Source organism: Corvus hawaiiensis, chromosome 3 (genome assembly GCF_020740725.1).
Source record: "Corvus hawaiiensis isolate bCorHaw1 chromosome 3, bCorHaw1.pri.cur, whole genome shotgun sequence".
NCBI lineage: Eukaryota > Metazoa > Chordata > Aves > Passeriformes > Corvidae > Corvus > Corvus hawaiiensis.
In genome coordinates, this window is record NC_063215.1 from 2955764 (window position 1) to 2980269 (window position 24506).

Here is a 24506-nt window from a genome sequence, read left to right on the forward strand (position 1 = left end):
CTATATATAAGGATCCCTTATGCATACATATATGTGTATGTCATATTTCCTGTATGTGTATATTTATATTTATATTTATATTTATATTTTAATTTTTATTTTATTTTTATTCTTTATTCTTTATTTTTATTTTTATTTTTATTTTTATTTTTATTTTTATATGTATATTTGGTATCTCCAGTAAATGAGAGGGATAGAGTTGGGAGTACCCATCTCATATATATATATATATAAAATAAATGTGTATGTGTGTATATTTTTTATCTCCAGTAAATATGAGGGGGAGAGTTGGGAACATATCTGAGTGGTGACAATCACAACCATGTGATGCTCAAGACAACAAGTTTGCCCTCAAAGGAGGAAATCAAACAGCTGGTCCCAGGTCAGGGGTGCTGAGGAGCCTCTTTTAAACCTCAGGTTTTTGGCATCCTCCCTGAATTTTAGCTGAGGTCCAAACGGGCAGCGTGGAGACTCTTCCCTCACCAGGGAAGCAAATCCAGCCTTTCCCACTCCAACTTCATGAAAAAAGCCCACAAGCCGTGTTTTGTTTATCAAAACAAATAACACGGGGTGGTGGTGGTGGACAAGGATTTTTGGTGCCCCAGCTGGTCAGGGGTCGGTGGGGCTTGGCATCCCTTGATACCTGATCCCGCTCCCTGGGATGCCGGGAGGGAGCAGCGGGATCGTGACTCAGCCCCTCATGAGCCGGTTTCCTTCCTGCACCGCCAAGCCTGGGCTTCTGATGTTTTGTTTGCCGTGGAGCTCTGGGGGCCAAGTGGGAGCTCCTGGAAATCAAAGGGAAAGAACAACATCTTGGGCTGGCCGAGGCCGGGTGCGGTGTCCTGGCTGGATGGGACACGGGGGAATTCCGGGTGCTGAGGGAAGAGGGCTGGGAGACACTGGAGGAGGGCACAGGTCAGGGCTCCAGCACAAAGCTTCTTATCCCAAAAATTCTCCCTGAATGCAGCAGCGCTCCCTGGATGCTCTTCAGCTGTCAGAGGGAACCCTCATGGGCTCCTTGAGCTTGGCAGAGGAGGAAGAACAGGGCTTTTCCCTCTCTCATTTCTGCTCAGGTCGTCCTCCAGTCCTCCCTCTGGGTGAGGAATGGGACCTCCAGCAGCCTCTTTTGGATTGAAATGGGAGTGAGAGGCAGCTCAGCTCTCGTTAACCACCCTGGACAGGAGATCGCCAGATTTTGTCTGTTTTCAGATTTCTTCTTATTGATGCTGAAGACAAAACTCTCCATCAAAAGCTGTTCAATGTCTGGACACATCCAAACCAGGTGACCACATCCAAACCTTCTCCAGGAATGTCCTCACTGCCCCTGTCCTGGGGCAGGGGCAGGACTTGTGGCCTGGGCACAGCTGTGCTGGGATCTGGGGTAATCTCAGTGGGAATGGCAACGCTTGAGGGCTGGGGGTCTTCTCTGTCCTAATTTCTTCACCAGTCTAAGTCTAGTGCAGGTCTCTCCATGTTCCTTCCATCATCCAGAGGTGGCCCTGGACATGTACCAGCCCTCAGGCAGTGCACAGGTTCTGGCTTGAGCCTTGGGGATGTTCCCAGAAGAGTGTTAGGAGAGCACAGCTACATTCCAAAAGGAGACTGGCCAGCACTGGATTCTACTTATTTGTTGCAAAAAATATGGAGAAAATCCCTGTTTTCCTCATTCCCTCCATACCCACTGCACAACCTCCCCCTCCTCCTCAGCCAGCCGGGCCACCAGACCCAACTCTGCCACCATCCTCCCTCTGCCAGCACCTGATTCCCTGGATGACAGAGGTGGGCAGGATAACCCTGGATCTCCAGCTGTGGGGGCTGCTGTGGTTGGCCTTGGCTCTGGCCTTGAAGGGGCTCATCTGAAGGATGAGGAGAAATGCTAACCCGGGGCTGGATCTGCTCCAGGTGGGCACCAGAGGTGACTGCTGGGTTTGGCCCTGGATTGATGCTGAGCCTGATCCCACAGTGCTGAGCCTGCACTATCCACCAGCAGGCTCTTCTCCCCAGATCCATCCTGCCTTTGCCTTGGCACATTCCCATGCAGCCCCAGCAGGCAGGGAGAGACCCCAGCCTGCCCACAGCCCTCCTCGTCCCCCATCACCCTCCTCGCCCCTGTTTTCCTATTCCCAGCATTCACCCTCCCGCACGTAGCCCTGGGGAAGCCAGAGGATTGTACACAGAGGGAGAAGTTATTTTTCCTTGCCATAAACATCCAAGCCTTTCCTCGGCCCCTTCGCTTGAAACGTGGAGGTAGGACCTGGACTCATAACATCCGGCAGGAGGGGTTGGCCTTATCTGCCAGGAAACACTCAGCTCCGGATACATCCTCCCCTGCTCCCGGCACCCCAAGCAGCTCCCACTGGCAGTGCCGGGCAGGAAACCACTCAGCAGCTTGTCTCATTCCCTCTTCTGGAGAGACGGGAGGGAGGGCCTGATCCTGCCCTCCCTGCTGTGGGGTGTAGCAGGGTTGGGACTCAGGGTGGGGTGGGGGGGAAAAAAGGGATGGAGGGGGAAGGTGAGCAAAAAGGGGGCAAAAGGGGGTTTAGGATTTGGGGGAGTTGGCCATGCTGAGGGTCTCTCTAGGCTCTGTTACTGATTTGCAGGGTGAGCTCAGTCCAGTCACCTCACTCCTGTCTCTGCCTCTACTTCCCTCACCTGGTTCTGCTTTGAAAAATCAGGGAAAAGTGCTGTCTCCCTGCTGATTTCGTAGCAGGATCCAGATCCCTCGCACGGGGCAGGGACCCCTTGTGCCAAAGGCAGCACAAGCACTTGGTCCTGTTCAAACTCTCGAGAAGAGACAGATCATGTCTCAGAGCTGGTCAGAAAAAGGGCGTGAGGGAAGGAAGAATTATCTCTGTTTTACAGACAGGGAAACTGAGGCATGGAACATCCACGTGGCTGTTTGTCACCAGCACCCACCCCTGCCCAGTGGCACTGGGACAAGCAGAGTGAGGACAGAGAGAACTCACCACCTGCTTAAGGGATGCAAAGGAAATTGTCCAGGGCATGACACACACGGCAGCTCCCGGCCAGCCCAAATCCCAGCTATCCGGGAAGGTGACCTCATCCCTGCTCCCGATGCCCGGCAGCGTGACCTGCACAGCCATGGGGGCCAAGGACTGGCCAGGGCCACCGGACACTGGGGGCAGAGGGCTCACACCCTGGTCACCTCCTGGCAAGGAGATACCCCTGCCCTGGCCCAAGCTGGCACCCCCAAGCAGGAGCCCAAATGTGGTGTGAGGCCATTTTATCCCTTCCTGCAGCCCTGATTTGATTTTCCTGCTGGTTCCCAGGCTGGGGACAGCAGGCCACAAGCCACAGCCACAAGACTCCTCAGCCTGCACGGAGACAGCCATGGGCTCCTGGATTTGGGATGGGGAGGGAGGAGAAATGTGCCCAGGACTGATGCAGAACGAGTCCTGCTTGGGGTGGAGACCCCCCCAACATCCATAACCACCGTGGCCAGCATTCTTCCACATGGATGTCCACCTTCCAAGCAAAACCACTCCTTCCCACCTCTGCCAGTCTTATTTTCCACCTGCTCCCTGCAGCAATGCCCTGCATCCCAAAAAAATTGCTGTGGGGCGGGGGTTGACCCATAGCATCTCATTTTCCATCCCACCAGAGAAGGGGCGGATGGTTTTGCTCCTGAATCTCATCTCGGCTGCAGTGTCCTGGAGGTGGAAGCCGGCTGCTCCCGGCGCTGGGCGTGTGCCCGGATCCGGCCGTGGCTCCCAGGGAGCCGCACCTCGCCTTGGCTGAGGCTCCCAACGCCCTCGGGGGGCCCTGGCTCCCGGTTGGGGCCTGTAGCTGTTCCTGGCGTGCAGAGAGCACAGGGACAAGCTCCCACCTCTCCCCACGTGGCTCCGGGTTGAGCAAGTGGGGACAGGCTTGGCTGGCGGGGCTCTCCATTTATCCCAGCCCGACGGGCTCCTTGGGGATGGGGTGCATGGAGAAACCCCTTTTCCTGGGGAAATCAGACTCTGGGAGGTGCTGGGAGCTCTTGGAGGGGGGTTTGCTTCCACTAACCCTGCACGGGATGAAAGCAAGGAGGGAAAAGGCTCATGGGGTGGTGCAGCTGATCCCGTTGCTGCTTGGGGCATGGGAATAAGGAGAAGGACCAGTATGAGCAGCCAGTGTCCTGGAGAAAGGGTCCTATAGGGTAAGAATGTGACAGCCCAAACCAGGCTGGTGGCAATACCCAGAGCTGATTTTTGGGGGGGGTGGGACCACTGAGCCTCCTCCCCAAGGCAGTTTCACTGTTCTCAGCTGCCTCTCGGGCCTGGGCCACCCCAGGGATTGCAGAGAGAGATGGAGAAGGGAAAAGCAGGACTTTTCCAGCCCCACTCCTGCTCCTGGCATGGTCCCATATGAGTCAATGATGCTGGGCAGAGAGGCCAAACAGGATCCTGGCACCTCCCTCCCTCCAGCTCCAAAATCCTCTTGGAAGAGTCACATTTGGGCTGAGCCACCCCCGTCAGGGAGCCACTACAGTACCTGGGGCTGGCAGGACACCCAAAGGTGTCCGTTCCTTTCCCCCTACAAACGAAAGGCCAAGGGTGAGTTTGGATGCCTGAGAGATGGAAGAAGGAAGAGGCAGGATGGGAGAGCTGAATCCAGGGGATAAAAGTGGGGCATGAAGGAGAACAGGACAGGGGCTTGTTGATGCCTCCCCAAATACTCACACAGCCTCCACCTTCTGGGACCATGGGCTCCGTGGATCAGAGACATCACTTATGGGAGACAGGGCATCCGGAGGGACAGGATTGGGTTGGATTGGATTGGGTTGGGTGACCTCTGGAGACCCCTCCCAGCCACCACACAGAGGTGGCATCACAAAGGGCACTAGGAAAAGTGCTCCTCCACTTTTTGAGGCCAAGCAGGAAGGGCCCAGCCTGGGAGGACACTGCTTTGGGCAGCGTTTACCCTGCCTTGGATCTCCAGAGCTCTCTTCCAGCCCTAACAACTCTGGGATTCTCTGTGCACGGCTTAACCTCAAGGACAGCAGGGACACAGCCTGATTTAATGTCTGGCAAGAGAAGGCTGTGATGTTTTTCCACGGACAACAACATGGATTAAGCTTTTCTCTTTGCTGGCCAGGCCTGAAGACCATCACTCAACATCACCTTCACGTGGCTCCCCAAATTTGGCCCCCACACATTTCTGAGGTCTCATTGCCTTGATCTGCACCTGAAACAAGGACCCTTTTTAAGGTCCTCACTCCGTGGAGCACCTTTAAAGGTGAATCAGCCCAAACTGGGAAAGAAAAGGGAGCCTTAAATGTGACTAAAACCCATGCTCCAGGCACTGGCACTCGCTCCATAAATTGGCAACATCATCTACGCTCACCAAGACAGCACAGGCAAAGCTCTTGACTTCACTGTGATATGGAAACAGGATTAAAAAGATCGTATCTGAGAGATGGCAAAAGCAGAATCAAGGCCAGCAGTGACCTGAACCCCGAGACACTCTATGGAAAGTGAGGGTAGGCACTCGTCATGCCCCGAGTTGGTTTGTTAGAAAGCAATCCACAATTTGCAAAGATAACCACAGATCTTTGTTTTATTTATAAAAAAATGGAAGTAGAAAAATTTGGCTGAAAATACCAACAACGACAACGACAACAAAAATATAAAAAAATAGCACTTGAACGGGAAATGTTTCTGTTTTGAAAACTGTTGTCAATAGCGACAGCAATTTAAATCATCGAATGATCATTGTATAAAAACATATTTATTTAAATTAAATATTTTATGCAAACTCGTATCTACACTCATTCAAAATGCATAGAGCCACACAAAAGAGATGGAATGTCTAGCTTAAAAATCAGTGAACTTTTGGGTTGGTTTTTTTTTTAAGTATTCTTTGCAATTATTATTAATACATTTTGGGGACTAAAACCAGGAAATCATAACCACGTTACTAACTAATCATTACCAAGTGCCATACAGTAAACACTAAGATTAATCATGTCATATAACTGATTTAAAATAAAGCTTCATCTTTATGGAAAGGAAGAGAACTCGAGCAATACAAAATCCGAGGGGGGCGGGGGAATAATGGAAGGAATAAATCAATGTACAGCTTTATTACAAGCAATAAAACGCCAGAGTTAGGAGAGGCATTGGGCACTGTGGCTCCAAACACGGAGCCTTCCCCTTCAAAGGATGTTTGATAAAAAAAGTGTCTGCTACATCATCACCTCTTGGCCAAAATGTTCATCCCAGGACCTGCTCCTAGGGGTGGATGCCAGCCGGATCCTGCCTTTCCCAGCCCTGATCTTGCCCCTCTCCAGAACAGGTTCAGCACCCTCGGGGCTGGCTGCCCCTCTCCTGGCTGGTGTCCCATTCCCTCCGGGGTTTCTTGAGGGATGAAGCCCCCAGTCCATGCTCCAGGGCAGGAGATGGGGATGGGGGGGGGGGGTTAATCCCCGTTGGAGCAGTCGGGCAGGTCAGGGTGGCTGCAGCAACGCCGCCACCAGAACCCAAAACCAGCTCACAGACCTTCAACAAAATCTTCCCTTCTGCCACCCCTGCCTTTCAGACCCGACATTTGCAGGGTGCTGCCGCACTCCTGACTCCAAAGCAGGGCTGGGAATGCCCCAGTATGAGGGGCAGCCTTCCTGCACTCCCAGGAGCATCCCTGCTTTGGAAGAGGGACTTGGCCAAAGGGCTTTGGCATCGGGAAGTGCCCCCCGGCCCCGGTCGGAGCAGAGCACTCCAGGCTTTGCACGGTGGTGAGCCAACAACCCAAATCCTTTACCTACAACACCGAGGAGACTCCAGGGCCCTGCGGTTCGGACTCGGTCACCCTGAGGGGCCGCGGGCGATGTCCCCAGGGAGCAACGCCTCAGAACAGTGTCGGGTCCTTCCTCGGCCGGTCCAGGCGGCCCCGGCTGGGCTCCTAAGAGACGCTGTAGTTATTGTAGTAGGTGGCCGTGGCATCGGCCAGGACGGAGATGAGGCTGTTCTCGGAGCTATGGGAGCTGCCGGACGCCGGGACGTGCCCATTGGCCAAGGCCCCGCCGTGGTGGTCGCCGTGGCCAGGGTTGTTGAGATACTGGTCAAACTCATTGCGGTCCATCTCCCCCAGCAGCTCCGCTTGGCTCAGCTGGTCCAAGGTGTCGAAGCCGTGGTGGTCGGGCGGCGGGGAGAGCTGGCCCAGGTGGGCATGGAGGCTGGGAGGGGGCAGGGAGGGGAAGGCGGGTGTGTAGTAGCTGGGAGGAGGAGGAGGAGGAGGAAGGGGAGGGCAGCTGGAGGCCGGGGGGATCATGCAGGTGGCCGGCTGTGGCATGGGGCTGAGCGGGTGGTGGCCGCACGGGAGGGAGCCGCCCGCGTACTCCGGGGAGAAGGTGGCACCGGCGAGGTGGGAGCGGTGATGCTCCTCGGGGCAGGGTGAGGAGAAGAAGCTCTGCTCGGGGTCTATGGCGTCCAGCGGGGACATCTCCGGTGGCGTGGGCAGCCCGTAGGGGTAGGTGTCCACGCTGGTGCTGCTGCCGCCGCTGCCCGGAGCCTCCCGGTACCCCCGCACAGCCGGCAGCCCCGGGCGGGGGGGGTACTCACCCGGGCCCTCTTTGTCCCCCCCAGCCCGGCTGCAGGTCCGCTTTTCCGGCACAGAGTTCTGGTCCCGTGTCAGGCTGCCCAGCAGAAAGCCGGGGTCCACCCGCTTCCCGATGCGCTTGACCTGCTTCTTCCGCCGGGGCCGGTACTTGTAGTTGGGATAATCTTGCATGTGCTTCACCCGCAGCCGCTCGGCCTCCTCCACGTAGGGACGCTTCTGCGACAGGCTCAGCGCCTTCCAGGACTTCCCTGAAACGGAGGACACGCTCCCTTAGCACCCGCAGTCTCCCAAAGGCTCCCGATATCCCAGCTGGCACACGCGGAGGACACATCCCAAAAACCCTGCAGGAGGACGAGGTGGCAGCGGGTGGGAGAAGAAGGGAGGAATTGAGGCCACTGTGGGGTCTCTGACTCCCTTCATCCCCAGTCCCCACACAAGGCGGGCTCGGGGTTAGTAAATAAATCCAGGCAGATGAACACTCCCAGCTCCATGGGCTGGGACAGAGAGCTGGGCTGTGGAGCAGGGACAGCCAAGGCCGTGCCTGGCTGAGCAGGGAGTCAGGACGTGGTGTCCTTTAAGGTGTCCCAGCCTGTGCCCTGCCAGGACTTGCACCAAGGCACAAGGAGACCTGGGCACTGTGACAGCTGGTCTGGATGGTGAAAGGTGTCCCTGCATGGATTAGATGGTCTTTAAGGTCCCTTCCAACCCAAACCATTCCATGATTCTGTAATTCTGTGACCTTGCTCTCCCTGTTTGAGATAAAATGTTCCCAAGACACAGGACAGAGAAGCAGCACTGGGCAGGGGGAGGGGGGGGTTATCCCACAGTGAAGCTGTCCCAGGCTGCTCCTCAGGGTAAGAGGGAGAAATGAGGATACAGATCAAAGCCTTTGATGCCTTCCCATGGCCTGAGACAGCAGAAATAACACTAATAAGCTGAGATGCTGCATGGCAAAGCAGCAAGGAGAAAACCCAAACCACCAAAGAAAACACCGCAGAACTGTCCAGGGAAACACAAACTTTGGATAAGAGGTTGGGCAGCAAAGCTGTGTTGCAATTCGGGCAGCTCTTTCTCAGCCTGTCTGGGACAATAATTTCGGTTTGCCCTCTTGGTTTCACATCAAAATGGGGATTGGGAGAAAGGGAGAAATAGTGGATGGGGAATGGGAAACAAATGTGTGTGCGAAATGGGTTGTGATCCCCCAAAAGCAACAGCAGAAATACACACACACACCCCAGCCACGCAATACTGGGACAAAGTGGGACAGCAAGGACAGGCCAGGGAAATTTGGGGTCCCTCCCTGCACAGCGAGGCAGCACCCTCAGGGTTTGCAGCAGAGAGGTGGCAGGGTGCCTGTCCCCTGGGATGCAGGACACCATCAGGACACCCTGAAGGGTGACTGCACACCTGGAGTGTGGGACAGTTCTGGGGTGAGCACCCCGTGGGTGACGGGGTGGGTGCACGGGTACTGCTCCCGGGGTGCTGCTCCCGGGGTGTGGGACTCCATCAGGCTTTGCAGCCCTAGGGTGCTGCATCCGGGCTGGCTTTGCATCCCCAAAACGGCCAGGTAGGTGTAGGGGTGTCCTCCTGCTGCGTGCCAGACCGGGTCCCCATCTGGGCAGGGTTGGCATCCCCAGGGATGGCCGGTGGTGCTGGGGTTCCCAGTCCGGGGGAAGGATCTGGATGGGATTTGCACCCCGCGTGGGTGCATGGTGCCCAGCCCGGGACACTGGATCCGAACGGGATTTGCACCCCGGGGTTGTGCGTGGATCCCCACGCCAATGCACTGAATCCGGACGGGGTTTTCACTCCAGGGACCGCAGGTGGGTGCCTGCGGACCAAGCCCGGAGCGCTGGATCCGAGCAGGGTGTGCATCCCATGGGATGCCCGGGTGGGTGCGTGGGTGCCTCCCCCGGGGCACTGGATCCGGGCAGGATTTGCACCCCCGGAAATGTCCCGGTGGACTCAGGGGTACCGAACCCGGACAGGGTTTGCACCCGCAGGGATCTCCGGTGGGTGCCCCAGGGCACTGAATCCCGACAGGATTTACACCTGGCTGGCTGGGTGGGTGCTCGGGTGCTCACCCCGGGGCACCGGATCCGGGCAGGGTTTGCACCCCAGGGGATGCTCGGGTGAGTCCCCGACCTCCCGCCGCTCCTCGCCCCCCAAGCCCGCGCCCGCCGCGCTCCTCACCGAGCATCTTGCTGAGCTCCGCGTTGTGCAGGTCGGGGTTCTGCACCGCCAGCCGCTTCCTCTCGTCCTTCGCCCACACCATGAACGCGTTCATGGGCCGGCGGATGCGGCTCTCGGAGCCCTTCTCGCCCTGCGAGGCTCGGGGGGGTGGCCCTGGGGACAGCCCCTCGCCCGCGTCCCCCTCCAGCCGCTCCGGCCAGGGGAATGTGCTGAGCAGCGCAGCCATGGCCCCCCCGGCCCCCCCCGCCCCGCCGCGCTGCCCTCGGGGTCCCCGCGCAGTCCCAGCCTCCTGCCCGGCCTCTCCCGTATTTATGAGCTCCTTGGAAAAAGCCTCCTCCAATGACACCGAAGGGACTCGCTGCTCCTCCTTGTTTGCAAACTCCTCGGCCCCGGCCGGGATGGTGCCGCGAGAAAACTTCTCCCCACCCTCTGCCCGGCACCCCCCGGGGAAGCAGCACCCCCCAGACCCCCCTTTCTCCTTCCCACTTCCCCCTCCCCCTCTTTTATTATTATTTTTCCTTATTTTGCCCGCTGAAAGGAAGCGAGGAGAGAGCTGGAAATGTCCCTCCCCCAAACAGCCCCGCTGCCCTCCTGCACCTCAGAGACTTCAAACTTTAAAGGCTCGAGGTAACACAGAGAGAGGAGATAAAGGCACTGAAAACATGGAAAGAAAAGGAAAATGGCACCGAAAGGAAGATCCCACTGGGGCGCACAAGGCCCCTCCCCAGAATTTGGCCAGCTGCAGGAACCCTCTTTGCCAGGGGAAATCAGGGCATGGATCCCACAGGCAGGGACATCTTTCCCCCACTCCTCCTGCTTTACCCACCAGACCAGGCTGTGCTTTGCCCACCCCATGTGAGTTTTCACCCCAAATTTCCAGGTCCCCTTGTATGGGATGGAAACTGGGATGCAATGAAACTGCTGGCGGGTGCTTGTCCAGCCTGGTGGGACTCCTGAGGAAGCTTTTAGGGGAAAACAAGGCAGGGATGGGGCTGGGCACAGCTCAAAGAGGTTGGAACATCCCCAGTCCGTCCCCGCTGCCCATTCCTGGACACTGGGAGACAAAGGATCTGTTCCTTGCTGCTGCATTTTATGGAGTGCTGCCCCATCCCACAAAGCCTGGATGGAATGGAAGTCCCAAAGTCACACAATGTGTTCCCCACTAACCCCAGCTGGGTGTTCACAAGGGTGGGAAAGTCATCCAAGCAGCATTCCCCTAACTAGGACAAAAGATCTCCAGGAAGGTGATGGCACCGAAAATCCCCAGCTGGCTGCCCTTTCCCAGCTCATCCCCGCAGCCTGCCCTGAGGAATGTATCTGGTGGCTGGATTCCTTTATGACTCTGACCCGCTGACATGGGGCTGCAGGGCTGCAGCGGCTCCGCTTTGACTGACCGTGGGTTTCCTCTCCGCGCTGCCAGAAAAGCAGCGGGACGGGGTGCGGGATGGGCGGGCGTTTCCTGGGGCTGGCCAGGGCTGCCCCATCTGACCCCAAGCCAGGGGGGAAAACCCCGGCGCGGATCCCAGGCCGGGGAGTTTGGGCAGGTTTCCCACGTGCCTGGGTGTTCCTATTGACTCTTGTCAGATTAGGAGTGATGGAGAGAGCTCATGTAAATGTGAGCCGGGCAGGATCCGCCTGGGCTTCCTGGTCCCTCCCTTCCCTCCGCACAGGAGCGGGATGGCTCTGGTTTCTCGTGGATTGCAGCGATTTTGGGGTCAGGAGAGCTGGAATCTGCCAACTTCGCTCGCAGCAGAAGCAGCAACTGCCCTCCCCGAGCTTTTTACCGGGACCGAACTAAAACCCTGCGGAAGCAACAACATTTTCCAAAGGAACTGATTAAATCTATTAAGCTATTTACAAGTGGGCTCCATCAGAGCTGCGTTATCTGGGAATACAACAGGAAGGCAACTTCTCTTAAATCTAAAAGGCGCAGGAGATTTCCTGGTCTCGGGACAGATTTATACACCCTTTCCACACACACACAGAGGAGCTGCCTTTTATCTGGGGTTTGGAGCCGGTCACGCTCCTGGGGACAGCTTGTTCTGTCCCAGCAGCTCCAGATCTCTCCCAAAGTCCCGTCTCACGCCTTGAAGTGCCGGGATGGAAGTGCTGGGATGGGGCAGGGAGGGAGGATGCCAAACCCTCCACCCTGCCCTGCACAGGTCTCCCGGGTGCACTTTGCAGACTGGAGCTGCTGCAGAGGTTGGCAGCGAGAAGTTGGGAAGAAAACCTGGAACATCCTTAATTTTGTTTAGTTCCCTTTAGGAGAGGTGGAAGTGCCCTGAAAAAGAGGCTACCCGGGGTTGCAAGGTTTTATTTTGAATAGGGTGGTTCTTCGGGTAGGGTGATTACAGTGCATGGCTCAGTGTTGTTTTTTAACCCTCAGGATGATGAGGACCTGGATATCATCAATATAAAAACACCTCTATCGAGGCCCCAGAGGCCAGGAATTTTTAGTAGTAACAGCAGAGTTTCCCTTCCTGGGGAAATGAATGAGATGGATGAATTCCACTGGCTCCCTTTTTCAAGACTGCCTCCACCTTGCCCTGTGTTTCCACATTCTGCAGGATGGGTGGAAAGGTTCGGGAGAGGATAAAACCCTGAGCAAGGACAGGACCTGCACCCACCTCCTGCCTCTGCTGCCAAAGCCAAGAAGCTCTTGGGGCACCTCTCTGGGTGTTCCTGATCCTCATTATTCCCTCCACATCCTGGGAGTAACATTTGACCTCCCAAAGGTATCACAGGGGTCAACTCGTGCCTTTTCAGAGAGACAATTTGGGGCTCCTGTGTGGTTACAGCACAAAGAAATCCAGCAGAATATTCCTCGTTTGGATTTCCTCCCTTCCCAGGGCCCCCACACAGAATTTTAAGTGCAAACACTGTTATTAATAACCGTTTTCTTTCCCCTTCTCCCCCTCTCCTGCAGCACCTGGCATTCTGATGCCATTAGTAAGGAGGGTTTCATTCTGCGCCCTGCCTAAAATGCTGGTCAAACCTGTCCTGTCGGAAGCTCCCACGTTACATAAAGGAGGCTGGGGCCATGTGAAAATGCCACCTCTTAATTGCCACCGGATCGGGGTAATTAGTCTGGAAAAACCTCGGGACTACCTTTTTTTTTTTGTACGTGTGTGTGTGCTCACCTTCCCCGCTCTGCTGCGAGGCTTCACCTGTATCTGGGGCACAGGAAGCAGCAGAGCTCTCCCAGAGCTTTGGGAACAGGGAAATTACGGCGAAAAGCCGCGAGCGAAAATAGACGGAGCAGACAAAGGGGGGAAGAAAGCTTTGTTCTCCCCCATTTTCACGGATGGGGAAGAGTGGCAACAACTCCCATGGGCCAGGCAGAAAATGAGTGGCTGAACCCTGCATGGAAGGACCATCTCTTTAAAAATATCCCTCTTCTTCTTCTTCTTTTTTTTTTTTTTTTTTTTTTTTGGGTGGATCCGACATCTGGAATTTTACTCCTGTGAAGGGAGGGTTTATTTTCGCCCCCCACACCCACACCCCACCAACCTTCAAGGACATTAAAATGTGTGAGAAAGTGCAAAACCTAAATTAGCTCAATATTCACATGTTCCTTAATTATTGATGAAACTCTCGGCTCCCAAGGGAAGTTTTTGCAGAGACAGCTAGGGGTTCCCAGCAGAAGATTCCCTCAGTGCTGCAGTTCCCAACTCTGCCCACTGCCCATCCTCCCTGATTCCACCAGGTTTTCCCCAGGGATTGCTACCTAGGCCATTTATTTTCTAGGGAAAAAACCCCAGAGCTTTCCCATTATATGAAAAAATGCAGACACCTCCCCCCACCAGCCCCAAAATTCTAAATTTTTCAGCATAGTGCTGAATATTTCTGCTTTTGCTACTTTTAAAATGCAGTTTTAAGGTTACAAAAAGATATATTTTAGTGCCTTTAGGTTAAAGGGAATCACAAAGAGTTTCTCTCTTACAGCTTTACATTTATAAAGATGGATTAAGATAAGAAAAGAATCTTCGAGTGATTCAGAAGCAGATTTTGACTTGCTGAGAAATGGAGCTTCAATTTCTTTTACAACAATATTCCCACTTCTGCCACCACAAAATTGTGTATTTGTACTGCATTTCCAAGTCCCACATCACTAAAAGTTTGCTGGTCCAAGAAAAAATTGCTTTATCCCTGGATGGAAAAGGTACAGAGAAAAAAGCCCAAGAACTTGTCCCAAGTTCTCTGAGCTCGGATCCTTCCTGGGGGTTCCTGCCCAGGAATGAGGAGGAATTAGGCAAAGGATGGCTTTGGATGCCCACAATCCTCACGCTGTATCCAATAGGACACACTATTCCCAGATCTTTTTTCCAGCTAGGCGTGATGCCGGGCAGTGTTTCCAATAGACTTTGTGTGGTTTCCCTCTCTTCTTGGAGCTTCCTTCCTCCCCTCAGTGTTGGCAGGTTCGGAGGTTTCGTGACGTCAGTTGTGCCTTTTGAAGGTGGATGCTGCAACAACTTCGGTCTCGTGTGTTTAAACAGGAGAAAATTGGTTAATTACGCTGATGAGTGCAGCTAATTGTCCTTGCTGAGAGCTGAGGAGCTGAAGGCAGAGAGCACCAGGGCAGCTGAAAGGAGAAGTGCAGCCATGGACACGATGCTGAGCTGCCCCAAACATTTCACAGAGCCACAGAATAGTTTAGGGTGGAAAATCCCTCGGACATCATCGAGTCCAACCATGCCCCAGCACTGCCGAGGCCACCTCTGACCCGTGTCCCCAAGTGCCACATCCACACAGCTTTGAAATCCCTGCAGGGATGGGGATTCCACCACTGCCCTGGGCAGCCCCTTCCCGTTCCTGACAACCCTTTCCATGAAGAAATTTCTCCTGATGTCCAACCTGACCCTCCTCTGGCACAGCTTGAGGTTCATCCTGTCCCTGTTCCCTGGGAGCAGAGCCCAACCCCCCCGGCTGTCCCCTCCTGTCAGGGACTTGTGCAGAGCCACAAGGTCCCCCCTGAGCCTCCTTTTCTCCAGGCTGAGCCCCTTTCCCAGCTCCCTCAGCCGCTCCTGGGGTTCCAGCCCCTTCCCCAGCTCTGTTCCCTTCCCAGGACATGCTCCAGCCCCTTCAATTCACAAATGTCACAAAGCAGCTGCATCTCAACGGACTCAAATTCACTTTAACACAAGCACAGGTGGTTCTGAAATCTTCAATGGTGCCTTGCATTTATGTTTTAAACAAACCCTGGTTGTAACTAAAAGGCACTTGGGGACATGGGGCAGTGGTGGCCTTGGCTGTGCTGAGGGAGTTGTTGGACTCGATCGTCTTAGAGGGCTTTTCCAGCCTTAATGATCCCATGATTCTACAATTCTACCTCCCCTTTATGCAGGCTGTGTGTGAAGCACCAGAGCTGGAACAACTTGGGAGGAAATTCAAGGGATGCTGCCTGCTCCACATGTCTGGGCTGTCACTTGGGGTGCTCCAGTGCCATCTCCCATCCCTGGCTTCAAGGAAAGCTCCACAGTTAGACAAAACTCCAAAAGCCCATGAAGTTCATGCAGATTCGGGTCCAACAATGGTACCAGGACTATTTCTCCATGGTCTCTACTGCCCAGGGTAGTTTGGTGCCTGCAGGTGTTTACAACACAATTCAACCTCCGGGATTGCTGCTCTGACATTGCACTTGCCAATCACGTCCTTGGCCGTGGATCCCGCAGCGAATTCCAAGCCTCAAAGCGAAGAACAGCCCTATCCCTGCAAAGAATGGAACAGCTCAGGAGAAACCAGTGTTGGAATGTTCCCAATGCAAAAAGGAAAATTTCCTTCTGTCACTGCTGACCTGGGGTTACCAAAACTGAAAACATTTTAATATCTGTGCTGCGCGTGCCTCGTTCTCCGTTTGGGAGCGACAGCAGAGTGGGGAGTCTCATTTTCCTTGGTGTCCAGGTAATTTCACTGGGAGCCACCTCATTCTGTGAGCACAATGGATGAATTCATAACAAAAGGCCTTGGAGTTTAAAAGTCTGATTTTCGCGGAAATGAAACCAAGTCGTTCCTTTGTGCTCACATTCTGCTAATTCCACCATCTGGGCACTGATGTAATTCTTTTTCTTGTGCTTTCTAAAAAAGGCCTTCTTGCCAAACCAGAGTTGGGTTAAAACTGAACTCAAAACCCACTAGAAACAAACAAAAAAAATTATATGTATGTAATTTATTACTCTGAAACATGTTCCTCTTGTTCCAATCATCCATTTCACTGGACAGTATCTGGTAAGAAGAGCTTTTCATTGAGTAATGCTGACCACAAACACAGAGCAGAGCAGTTAAATCAATTGCTTCTGTCAAACACAAGCAATTCATGATTTATGATTATTTATTTATTATGATTTTCCCCTCCTACAACCACATGGAGAGCTCGGGGCACATTAAAATCCCACATCTCCCAGGATAAAGTGCCATGTATTTCTCGCAGAAATAGAGAATCTTCCATTGGTAGCTGATACTTCCATCTGAGCCGGATTTAAGTCTTGGGTATCCTGAACTTAACAGGAGCAACAGCACGAATTCAAAGGTTTATTCCTGGTTTTATTCTTCCTGTAACTGACACGGGAACGTGGCCAAGCACCCACAAGAACCAGCACACAGAAACACATGGAAACTCACAGAGGGAACAAACAAACAAGCCCAGCAGTATTTGCAGAAGGAAACCTTATTCCTTGACTAGCACCTTTTTAAACTGAAATTCCAGAGATTTTAGACTGTAAAGTTTAGTTGCTTAAGAGTTAAAAAATAATAATTGGAAACAATCAGGCTTGTGGATTCTAATAACAAAAATTCCAACTTGTGGTGAGCAAGAGATCAGGAGGGATGCTTCAATGTAACACAAAACATTATTTTGCTGTCTTCCTCCATTGAGAAGACGGTTTTTTCACCTCAAGCATGGAGTTTCCTCCCAGTCTGATAACAACTGATGGTATTCAGTGGCATTTCATTTAAGGAAGCCAGGGGCAAGCAGGATTATGTTGGATAAGAACTGTACAGCCTGAAAAGGAGATGCAACAAGGGTTAAAAACCCCTGGTGTGTGAAAGGCATCTTGTTCTCCCATATAAGAAGTGCAACTTCATTTTGCTGCAGTGAACGAGCACATCCTGAGGGCAGAAAAAAACCAAAAAGGTGCTTTGGAAACCAAGAGATCTTAAAAACGGAGGAGTTGAGCTGCAACCAAACCATCCATGTGGTCTGGGTGCTGCAGATGGAGCTTCCTCCACTGCACAATAAAGGCTGCTTAAGGAAGTTTTTTTCCCTATTAACATCTGCATCTTGACAATGTTCCTCAAACCATGTTAAGCAACTCCACTGAGCTGAGACAATATAAAAATGTACCCGTTTTATTCAGCAGAGCAGCCAACGGGATGTTTTAGATTTACACTGATGAAACCCAGCCAGGCCTGAATGAAATGAGCAGCTAATGGATTTGGATTCTGGGTTCTGCCAGGATAACTGGCTGGTTTTCAGGGTTCTGCTGCCAGTTTGCTGTGGCCAAAGAAATATCAGAACAGGACACCAGGAAGGTGAATCCTTCTTCCCATCCCACCACTTCCAAGATCACCCATCTCTTCTGACAGCTCTGAGTGATATTAACATCCCAAAATTCACGCTGAATGTTTCAGATCTCCCACAAAAGTGCTTGTGGCAGTGCCCAGTTCCAGCATTCCTTGTTTCCAGTCTTACAATGAGAAACAAGCTCTGGTTTGGTTATAAATCCAAACTGCAAGTTTTCGATGTGTGAATGGCAATACCAAATGCATCTAACTGTGCTTTTAAAATCTATTGGTCTCCCAATTTCAGGCAAAAACCTTGCTCTATCCAAGGCATCTTTCTGAATTCCAGAGACCACTGAAGAGATCCTGAATATTGCCTGGGAATCAAAGATAGGGATATGGTTAATAAATTATATGGTTAATACACACTTCCTTTAGCTTTGGTGCAAAGTTATTAAAGTTTGACAATGGTTTGGAGGCACAGGGAGGTCTTTTTATTTCATCCTTTAGTGCTGACACTCAGGAGCAAACCTTTAATCAGAGTAAGCATTTTGGGAAGAAACAACATTCATTTCATAAGTAAAAAGAGGTGAATGTAAAAATTAGACACCACTTTGCAAAAATCACTGAAGAAACACAGACAGCTTTGCAAACCCCCTCCTGCTTCCAGAAGCAGAGCTGGGGTCTCACAAGTGAAAACAACTTTAATAAAAAGGCAGTACTTGGGTGATTTTTTATTGTTGTTATTTTTTTTCCTGGATTGAGAAAAACACAGTCAGTGTGAAGCAGCAGAAAGTCGTTCCCTGCCTTTCACAGTCTCGATGTGTTAATCCCTCACGGGCATCCCTTTTGAATGTGGTACTGAAGCTCCTGTTGGCACACCACCAAGTTTTCCTTTGGGAGAGCTGGGTTTAGATCCAGTCTGAGCTTAGATTCAGCCTGTGTTTAGATCCAGTCTGTGGTCCCAGCTGGAGCTGGCGCAGTGTCCAAGCCTGGAGTACAATGTGTTGTCTGCTGCTGTGCTTGGACAGAGCCTCCTCTAGTGCAGACTCACCCCAGACCCCCAGCCTGAGCCTGAAGGGGGTTAAAGGTTCTTGCAGTGCTTCTTTTTCTTTCTGGGGGCTCCATCCCCACACTCCTCTGTCTCCTCTTTCTGCTTTTTGTGCTTCTTCTTACGGAGTTTCTTCTGCTTTTCCTCCTGCTCCTCTGTGCTGAGTTCCTCCTCTTCCAACATTCCCACAGATATTTCTCCACTGCCTGTATTTTCATCACAACTGATGCTTTCTCCTTCATTCTCCACTTTGTGTTTTCTCTTTTTTTTCCTTTTGTGACATTCATTTAGTGGATCATCCAGTTCTTTTCCATTCAAGGTCCCTGTCTTAGGTTTTTTCCCTGGTTTCTCACAGTCCTCTGTCCTCTCTGCCTCATCATCTCTCTTCTGCTTCTTCTTTTTCTTTTTGACTTTGGTTTCCAGCTCTTCTGAAGGCTCCACAGCTTCATCAGCTGTCGGGCTGGAATGATCCACCTTTGTTTCTGTTTCCTTCTGGGATCCCTTCAGCTTTGCCATGCGTTTGGCGAAATATTCCTGGACAGTGAGACCACTCTTCACTGTATTGGAACCATCTCCAGGGCTGGAGAGCCAGTTGTTCCCCTCCTTCTCTTCCTGGGAGTCAGGATCACCAGTATCCTCCTGCAAGTGAACAGAGAGGAGCAGGAGTGAGAGTCAGGAATCATGGCATTAAACATAACGCTGGGGTTTTTCTGCACACTAGTAAGGAAAATACTGAAAAGTAATGTGGTGCTTTGAAAATTAACTGTGCAAGTACAGATTTGGGTGGAAGTGAGGCAGCCCTTAATGTAAAAAATGCTGTAGGGTTTAGGAAGAGGTAGAAGGTTGGGAGGCAGCAAGAGAACACAAACCAAGACAATTTTCAGTTGTTTTGAGTTCCTCAGTTTACCTGCTCCTACATAAGTCATTGTCTCCCACTGTCATACTCAGTGCATTACACTGACTTTACAAAGCACATGTCTCTGCAAGACATAAACCAGCATGAAAAACGATCCACTGCAATCTATTAGCCCGTGGCACAAAGGAAATCCCACGCCTGGAATAACTCTCCAGCAAAGAACCTGTGATCCAGGGAGCAATCCAGCACTGAGGCACCTCTTCCATCTTATCTGATCCTTGGAAATGTTTGTTTCGGAGCTGCTCTGCTGTCAGGGTGTCCCAGATGTTGTTATTTAAACAGGCTCCATTTGATCACACGTTATCAGATGGCACAAACAACATCACAGGTTACATCTTACAAGGTTTCTGCGGACATGAAATAAAGAACTGCTCATCTCCAGCTGGAGGTGAGTAATCTCCTTTTTGGAAAGGAAATATCAAACTAAAAGCAAAGTATAGCTCTGGAGCTGGATGTTATGGATGGCACGAAGAGAATGGACTCTGACAAAGCAACAAATGCCACAAGATGGAAATGTATAATTAGTTAAATTATCTGAGATTTACAAAATAAACAAACCAGAAAGGCAGCTGAAATTAAGGCTTGTTCACATAGATACCAAAGCACTCAAAACAAAGCCTTTGTGGTATAGCCTTTTGCTTGGCAAAAGTCACAAATGACTCTTGGAAATGTCCCAAATTTTCACAGAATCATGGAATCATTGAGGTTGGAAAAGAGCTCCAAGACCATCGAGTCCAACCTGTGACTGATCCCCACCTTGTCACCAGCCCAGAGCACTGAGTGCCACCTCCAGTCATTCCTGGGACACCTCCAGGGATGGGGACTCCACCACTGCCCTGGGCAGCCCATTCCAATGTCTGACCATCCTTTCCATGAAGAAATTCCTCCTGATGTCCAACCTGACCCTCCCCTGGCACAGCTTGAGGCCGTTTCCTCTCATCCTGTCCCTGTTCCCTGCGAGCAGAGCCCGACCCCCCGGCTGCCCCCTCCTGTCAGGGAGTTGTGCAGAGCCACAAGGTCCCCCCTGAGCCTCCTTTGCTCCAGGCTGAGCCCCTTTCCCAGCTCCCTCAGGTCATGAACTGTTTCTTTAAAGCCTTGTACACACCACAGGGAACCAGGCACCCCCTCTGGATGGGAGAAGCTGGGAAGGCATAGAATCCTCACCAACATCTGCCCTACAGCCCCTTCTTGAAGGAAAGGGGGTCCACAGGGATTACAGTCAGAGATAATTCCCAGGTTTTCCATTCATAAATGCACGGATGGATAAGAACATCCACTCTGCCCACACATCCTGAATGAAGGGACTGTAAAACATGCATGATGCTGCAGATAAGGGATCTGGCTCTCTTGAGGGCATCGTTAAACTTGCTGGCTGAAGTGGGGTTTATTAGGGTCTGTGAGTAAGGTTTTCCAGGTCTGGCTCCTTATGCATCTATAACCTTTACTCCCATGAGCAGGAATGCAAAAATTGGTGTCATTAGTGATGCATTACGAGTGGTGATTTCCTCATCCATCTGCTTTCAAGAGAGCTATTCCAGTGGAACGAAAGTAAGGCTGCACTTGAGATTCCAGTGATATTTGTGTGGGCACTTATCAAAATTAGGGACTTTTCTTGTAGGGATATGTTGTAGTGTTCCTGCAGGGTTATGAAGTAACTGAAACTATTTGACTTCTGGCAAAGGGATGTGGAACACAGGGAAAAACAGGATGTATCCACACACGTCTCCACACAGGTTACGTTTGAAAGCGGAGCTGCAGCAGAAGTTTGACAGGACAGAATTCCCAGGATAAATGGGTTGAGCTACATTTATATTAAACCTGTTTTTAATAAGACCTAACCCAACAAGCACAGAATCCCACGGCATCACAGGATCATTCAGATTGGAAAAGAGCTCCAACACTATCAAGTCCAACCTGTGACTGATCCCCACCTTGTCACCAGCCCAGAGCACCGAGTGCCACGTCCAGGCCTTCCTTGGATACAACCAGGGATGGGGACTCCAAACCTCCCTGGACAGCTCCTTCCAATGTTTAACAACCCTTTCCATGGGGAAATCCCTCCTGATGTCCAACCTGACCCTCCCCTGGCACAGCTTGAGGCCGTTCACTCTCATCCTGTCCCTGTTCCCTGCGAGCAGAGCCCAACCCCCCCCGGCTGCCCCCTCCTGTCAGGGACTTGTGCAGAGCCACAAGGTCCCCCCTGAGCCTCCTTTTCTCCAGGCTGAGCCCCTTTCCCAGCTCCCTCAGCCGCTCCTGGTGCTCCAGCCCCTTCCCCAGCTCCGTTCCCTTCCCTGGACACGCTCCAGCCACTCCAGGTCTCTCTTGTTGGGAGGGCCCCAGAGCTGCTCCCAGCACTGGAGATGTCCCAGCAGAGCCAGCACAGAGGGACGATCACTGCCCTGGTCCTGACACCAGCCAGGTGCCACACTATTCCTGACACCAGCCAGGTGCCACTGGCCCCTTGCCCACCTGGGCACACCTGGCTCATGTCCAGCCGCTGTCACCAGCATCCCCAGGTCCTTTTCCAGCTTTCCAGTGGCTCTTCCCCAGTCTGGAGCTGCAGGGGTTGGTGTGACCAAGTGCAGGATGTGGCACCTGGCCTCGGTAACCCTCACAGCGCTGCTCTCAGCCCATCTACCCAGCCTTGGTGCAGAGCAGAAATAGCTGCCCTGCTGAAGCCCAGGCAAACAGGGTCATTTTCCTTCCCCCCAGAGCAGGATTTTGACACCCTGTATTGCAAAAGGACAAACAGACTCCCAGGTTTTTGGCCAGAACCATTTCCCTCCCCACCCCGATCTGTAAAACACACTTGGGCCCAGAACACCCGTTACCCCCTGGCCAACTAGGAAAGGATTTTCTCATTGCTTTGGTGACTTCAAGTCCTGACAACTTAATTACTGTAATTGAAGGCAAATGTTACTTGAACTCTACACGTTTCTTTTCATGAAGTACATTAGGCATAAAAACAAATGTTCCTTTGGTTAAGCAGAGGAGTTCCAAAGGTATGTACGAGTTTAGAAAATAAGAACCTTGCTCAGAAACTCCTTTATTGATAAGAATTTTAATAACCACGGGCCACTGAGCACAGAACTAACAGGGCATGGAGACAAGCAAAGAGGTGCCAACCCTAGTAAACCTCTGGGTTTAGGAAAAGCTTATGTAAAACCATAAATCACCTGGAAGGGCTGTTAAATGCCAAGGTATTCCTGCTTCCGTGGTGTACCTCTCCCAGTAGCCAAGGGAACACTGCTGAACTCTAACCAGGGGTTTTCTCTAACCCCTCACAGTTTGTGCAATTCCTCCCCTGCTTGACCCAACACAGAGAAAAATTTCAAAGAAAAATAAGGCAGATATCCCTAGAAGTGGATTGTGCTGCTGTAGCTTCTGAAAGACAATTTTCCACCAGATAAAAGACAGAAAGAAATATTCCTGCTCCAGAGAACTGCTGGTAAAAGGGAAAGAGCAATTGTGCTGTAACTGGAGGGAAACCTGAAGATTGGGCTTTGGAGGAGATGTTTGTCCATGTCATGAGTTCCAAAATTGTCCACAAAATCGAGCTGAGGAGATGAAGTTAAAAGGAATTGGGAATAGGGAATTGGTAGGATGGTCCCAAGCAAAAGAAAAGGACTGCTTGAAACATGGTGTTAAATGTGGAATGAGTAAGAGGAAACAATAGGAAAATTCAAGGAGAGGTTGGGAAGTGCACAGGAAGAGATGAAGGTCAATTACAGTCCCCTGTAAATATCATCTGTTTAGGTAATTAGTAAAATGTATGGAAAATAATGTGAAGGACATAAAGCACTCCATGTACCACTGTGTTTTTCTCTGCCTTTCTTCGCTTGCTGATTAAATCATTAAGGGACTACACTAAACTTACAGAGGGAAATCCTGGTTCCCTTGAATCCTGCAGGATCAGGATTGGATCTCTAGGGCATCCCACTCTCAGAGCACCTTTCAGTTATTTAGGGAAAGGAAAAAACAGGGAATTATGGTCAATTATCAAAGAAATTCACATCAGTGAAAACAGTTTGGCAAGAGCAGAAGCCCGAAGTGGGAAGGATTTTGACACCTCATGAAATGAAATGAGTTTGAAACCCAACCTGGTCTACTGGAAGGTGTCCCTGCCCATGGCAGAGGTGGGAGTGAGATGAGCTTTAAGGTCCCTTCCGACCCAAACCATTCTGGGATTATTACAATTAATATTCAAAGAGAGGGACTGCACCTGCAATCTGGAAGGAGAAGTGAGGTAGAACCAACCAGCAAAGTAAAGGGTGCTGGCACAGGAGCACCAGAAGCAGCCTGGATTAATTCAGAGAAGTTTCCCTCCTCTTCAGAATGCAAGTATTTCTTTTCTAGCACTTAAAGTCTTAAAAGAGGGGAATACAAAAATCTCTTATACCATCTCAGTCTGCTACATATGAACTACTATTACTTAAGCCCAGTAATTTCACGTGCCTTTGCTTTGTTGGTAGTAATCCAGAACAATTTTATGAAATCTGATTCACAAAAACGACACAAAAGGCAAAGTCCAGAAGGGATGATCATAAAGGCAGAATAAAGCTAAACTATTTCAGTAGGTTCTCACTTACATTACAGAAAGTGGGCTGGATGAAGCACATGGAGCCTGAATTCCATGGAAAACACAGGATCACTCCACTCTTAGCTTTAAAATGCAGCCACCCCTGTTCTGCCTTTCTTACCAACTTTCTTGTTGAGAAACTGTAACAAGATTAAAATAATCCTGTTCTGTTTCTGCTGCTTCAGATCCTCACCAAAGGGTTGGTAGGACCCCTGTACAGTGCACAAACCTTGACAGGCAAGAGCTGAGGGCATCCCTGTATCTTTCCATCCCAGGAATGGCTGCAGATAATTCCTGAAGAGTCACTCTGGAGCTCTGCAGACATCAACGATGACAGAGTCTTGCTTTAAGGAGTTGAGAACTTCAAGTTAAATATGAGCATTAATGTTTGGATTGGGATCAAACAGGCAAGAGGGTGAACAAAGACCTGTAGCCTGATGAGTTTAAGCAGGATTAAAATAAATACATGCATAAATAAGGCCACATACCATCAGTTCTGCAGTCAATTCTGGCATCGGAACAGGTACCCAGGAGGCTCTAATGCTTCTAATTTACCTGATTAAAATTGGTTTAGTGCAGACAGCATCTTGTGAAGAGCTGATGAGAACAGAGAGGGCTGATGCAAAGGGAAAACGGGACAATTTCCCAGTGCTCATGAGGAAAAGGACAGGCAGCAGAAGGAAATTATCCACAGGAAACTTTGCCAGGAGAAA

At 51.4% G+C, this 24506-nt stretch overlaps 2 protein-coding genes across 4 annotated transcripts in view; both read right to left on the minus strand.

Annotated features, from left to right (window-relative positions):
• Window positions 1-5541: 5541 nt before the first annotated feature.
• On the minus strand, window positions 5542-10006 carry SOX7 (SRY-box transcription factor 7). The gene is made up of 2 exons (XM_048299475.1): window positions 9751-10006; window positions 5542-7805 (listed from the first exon to the last, which is right to left on the minus strand). The coding sequence occupies exons 1-2, from the start codon at window positions 9974-9976 to the stop codon at window positions 6901-6903; spliced, it is 1131 nt and encodes a 376-aa protein (XP_048155432.1). The 5' UTR covers window positions 9977-10006; the 3' UTR covers window positions 5542-6900.
• A 5895-nt stretch (window positions 10007-15901) lies between these two features.
• Window positions 15902-24506, minus strand: part of PINX1 (PIN2 (TERF1) interacting telomerase inhibitor 1) — a 61455-nt gene continuing 52850 nt past the window's right edge. For all 3 annotated transcript variants that reach the window (XM_048298114.1, XM_048298113.1, XM_048298115.1), the window contains one exon: window positions 15902-18937. In XM_048298114.1, coding sequence (XP_048154071.1) covers window positions 18332-18937 — 606 coding nt within the window. In that variant the 3' untranslated portion in view covers window positions 15902-18331. The remainder of the gene's footprint in view (window positions 18938-24506) is intronic.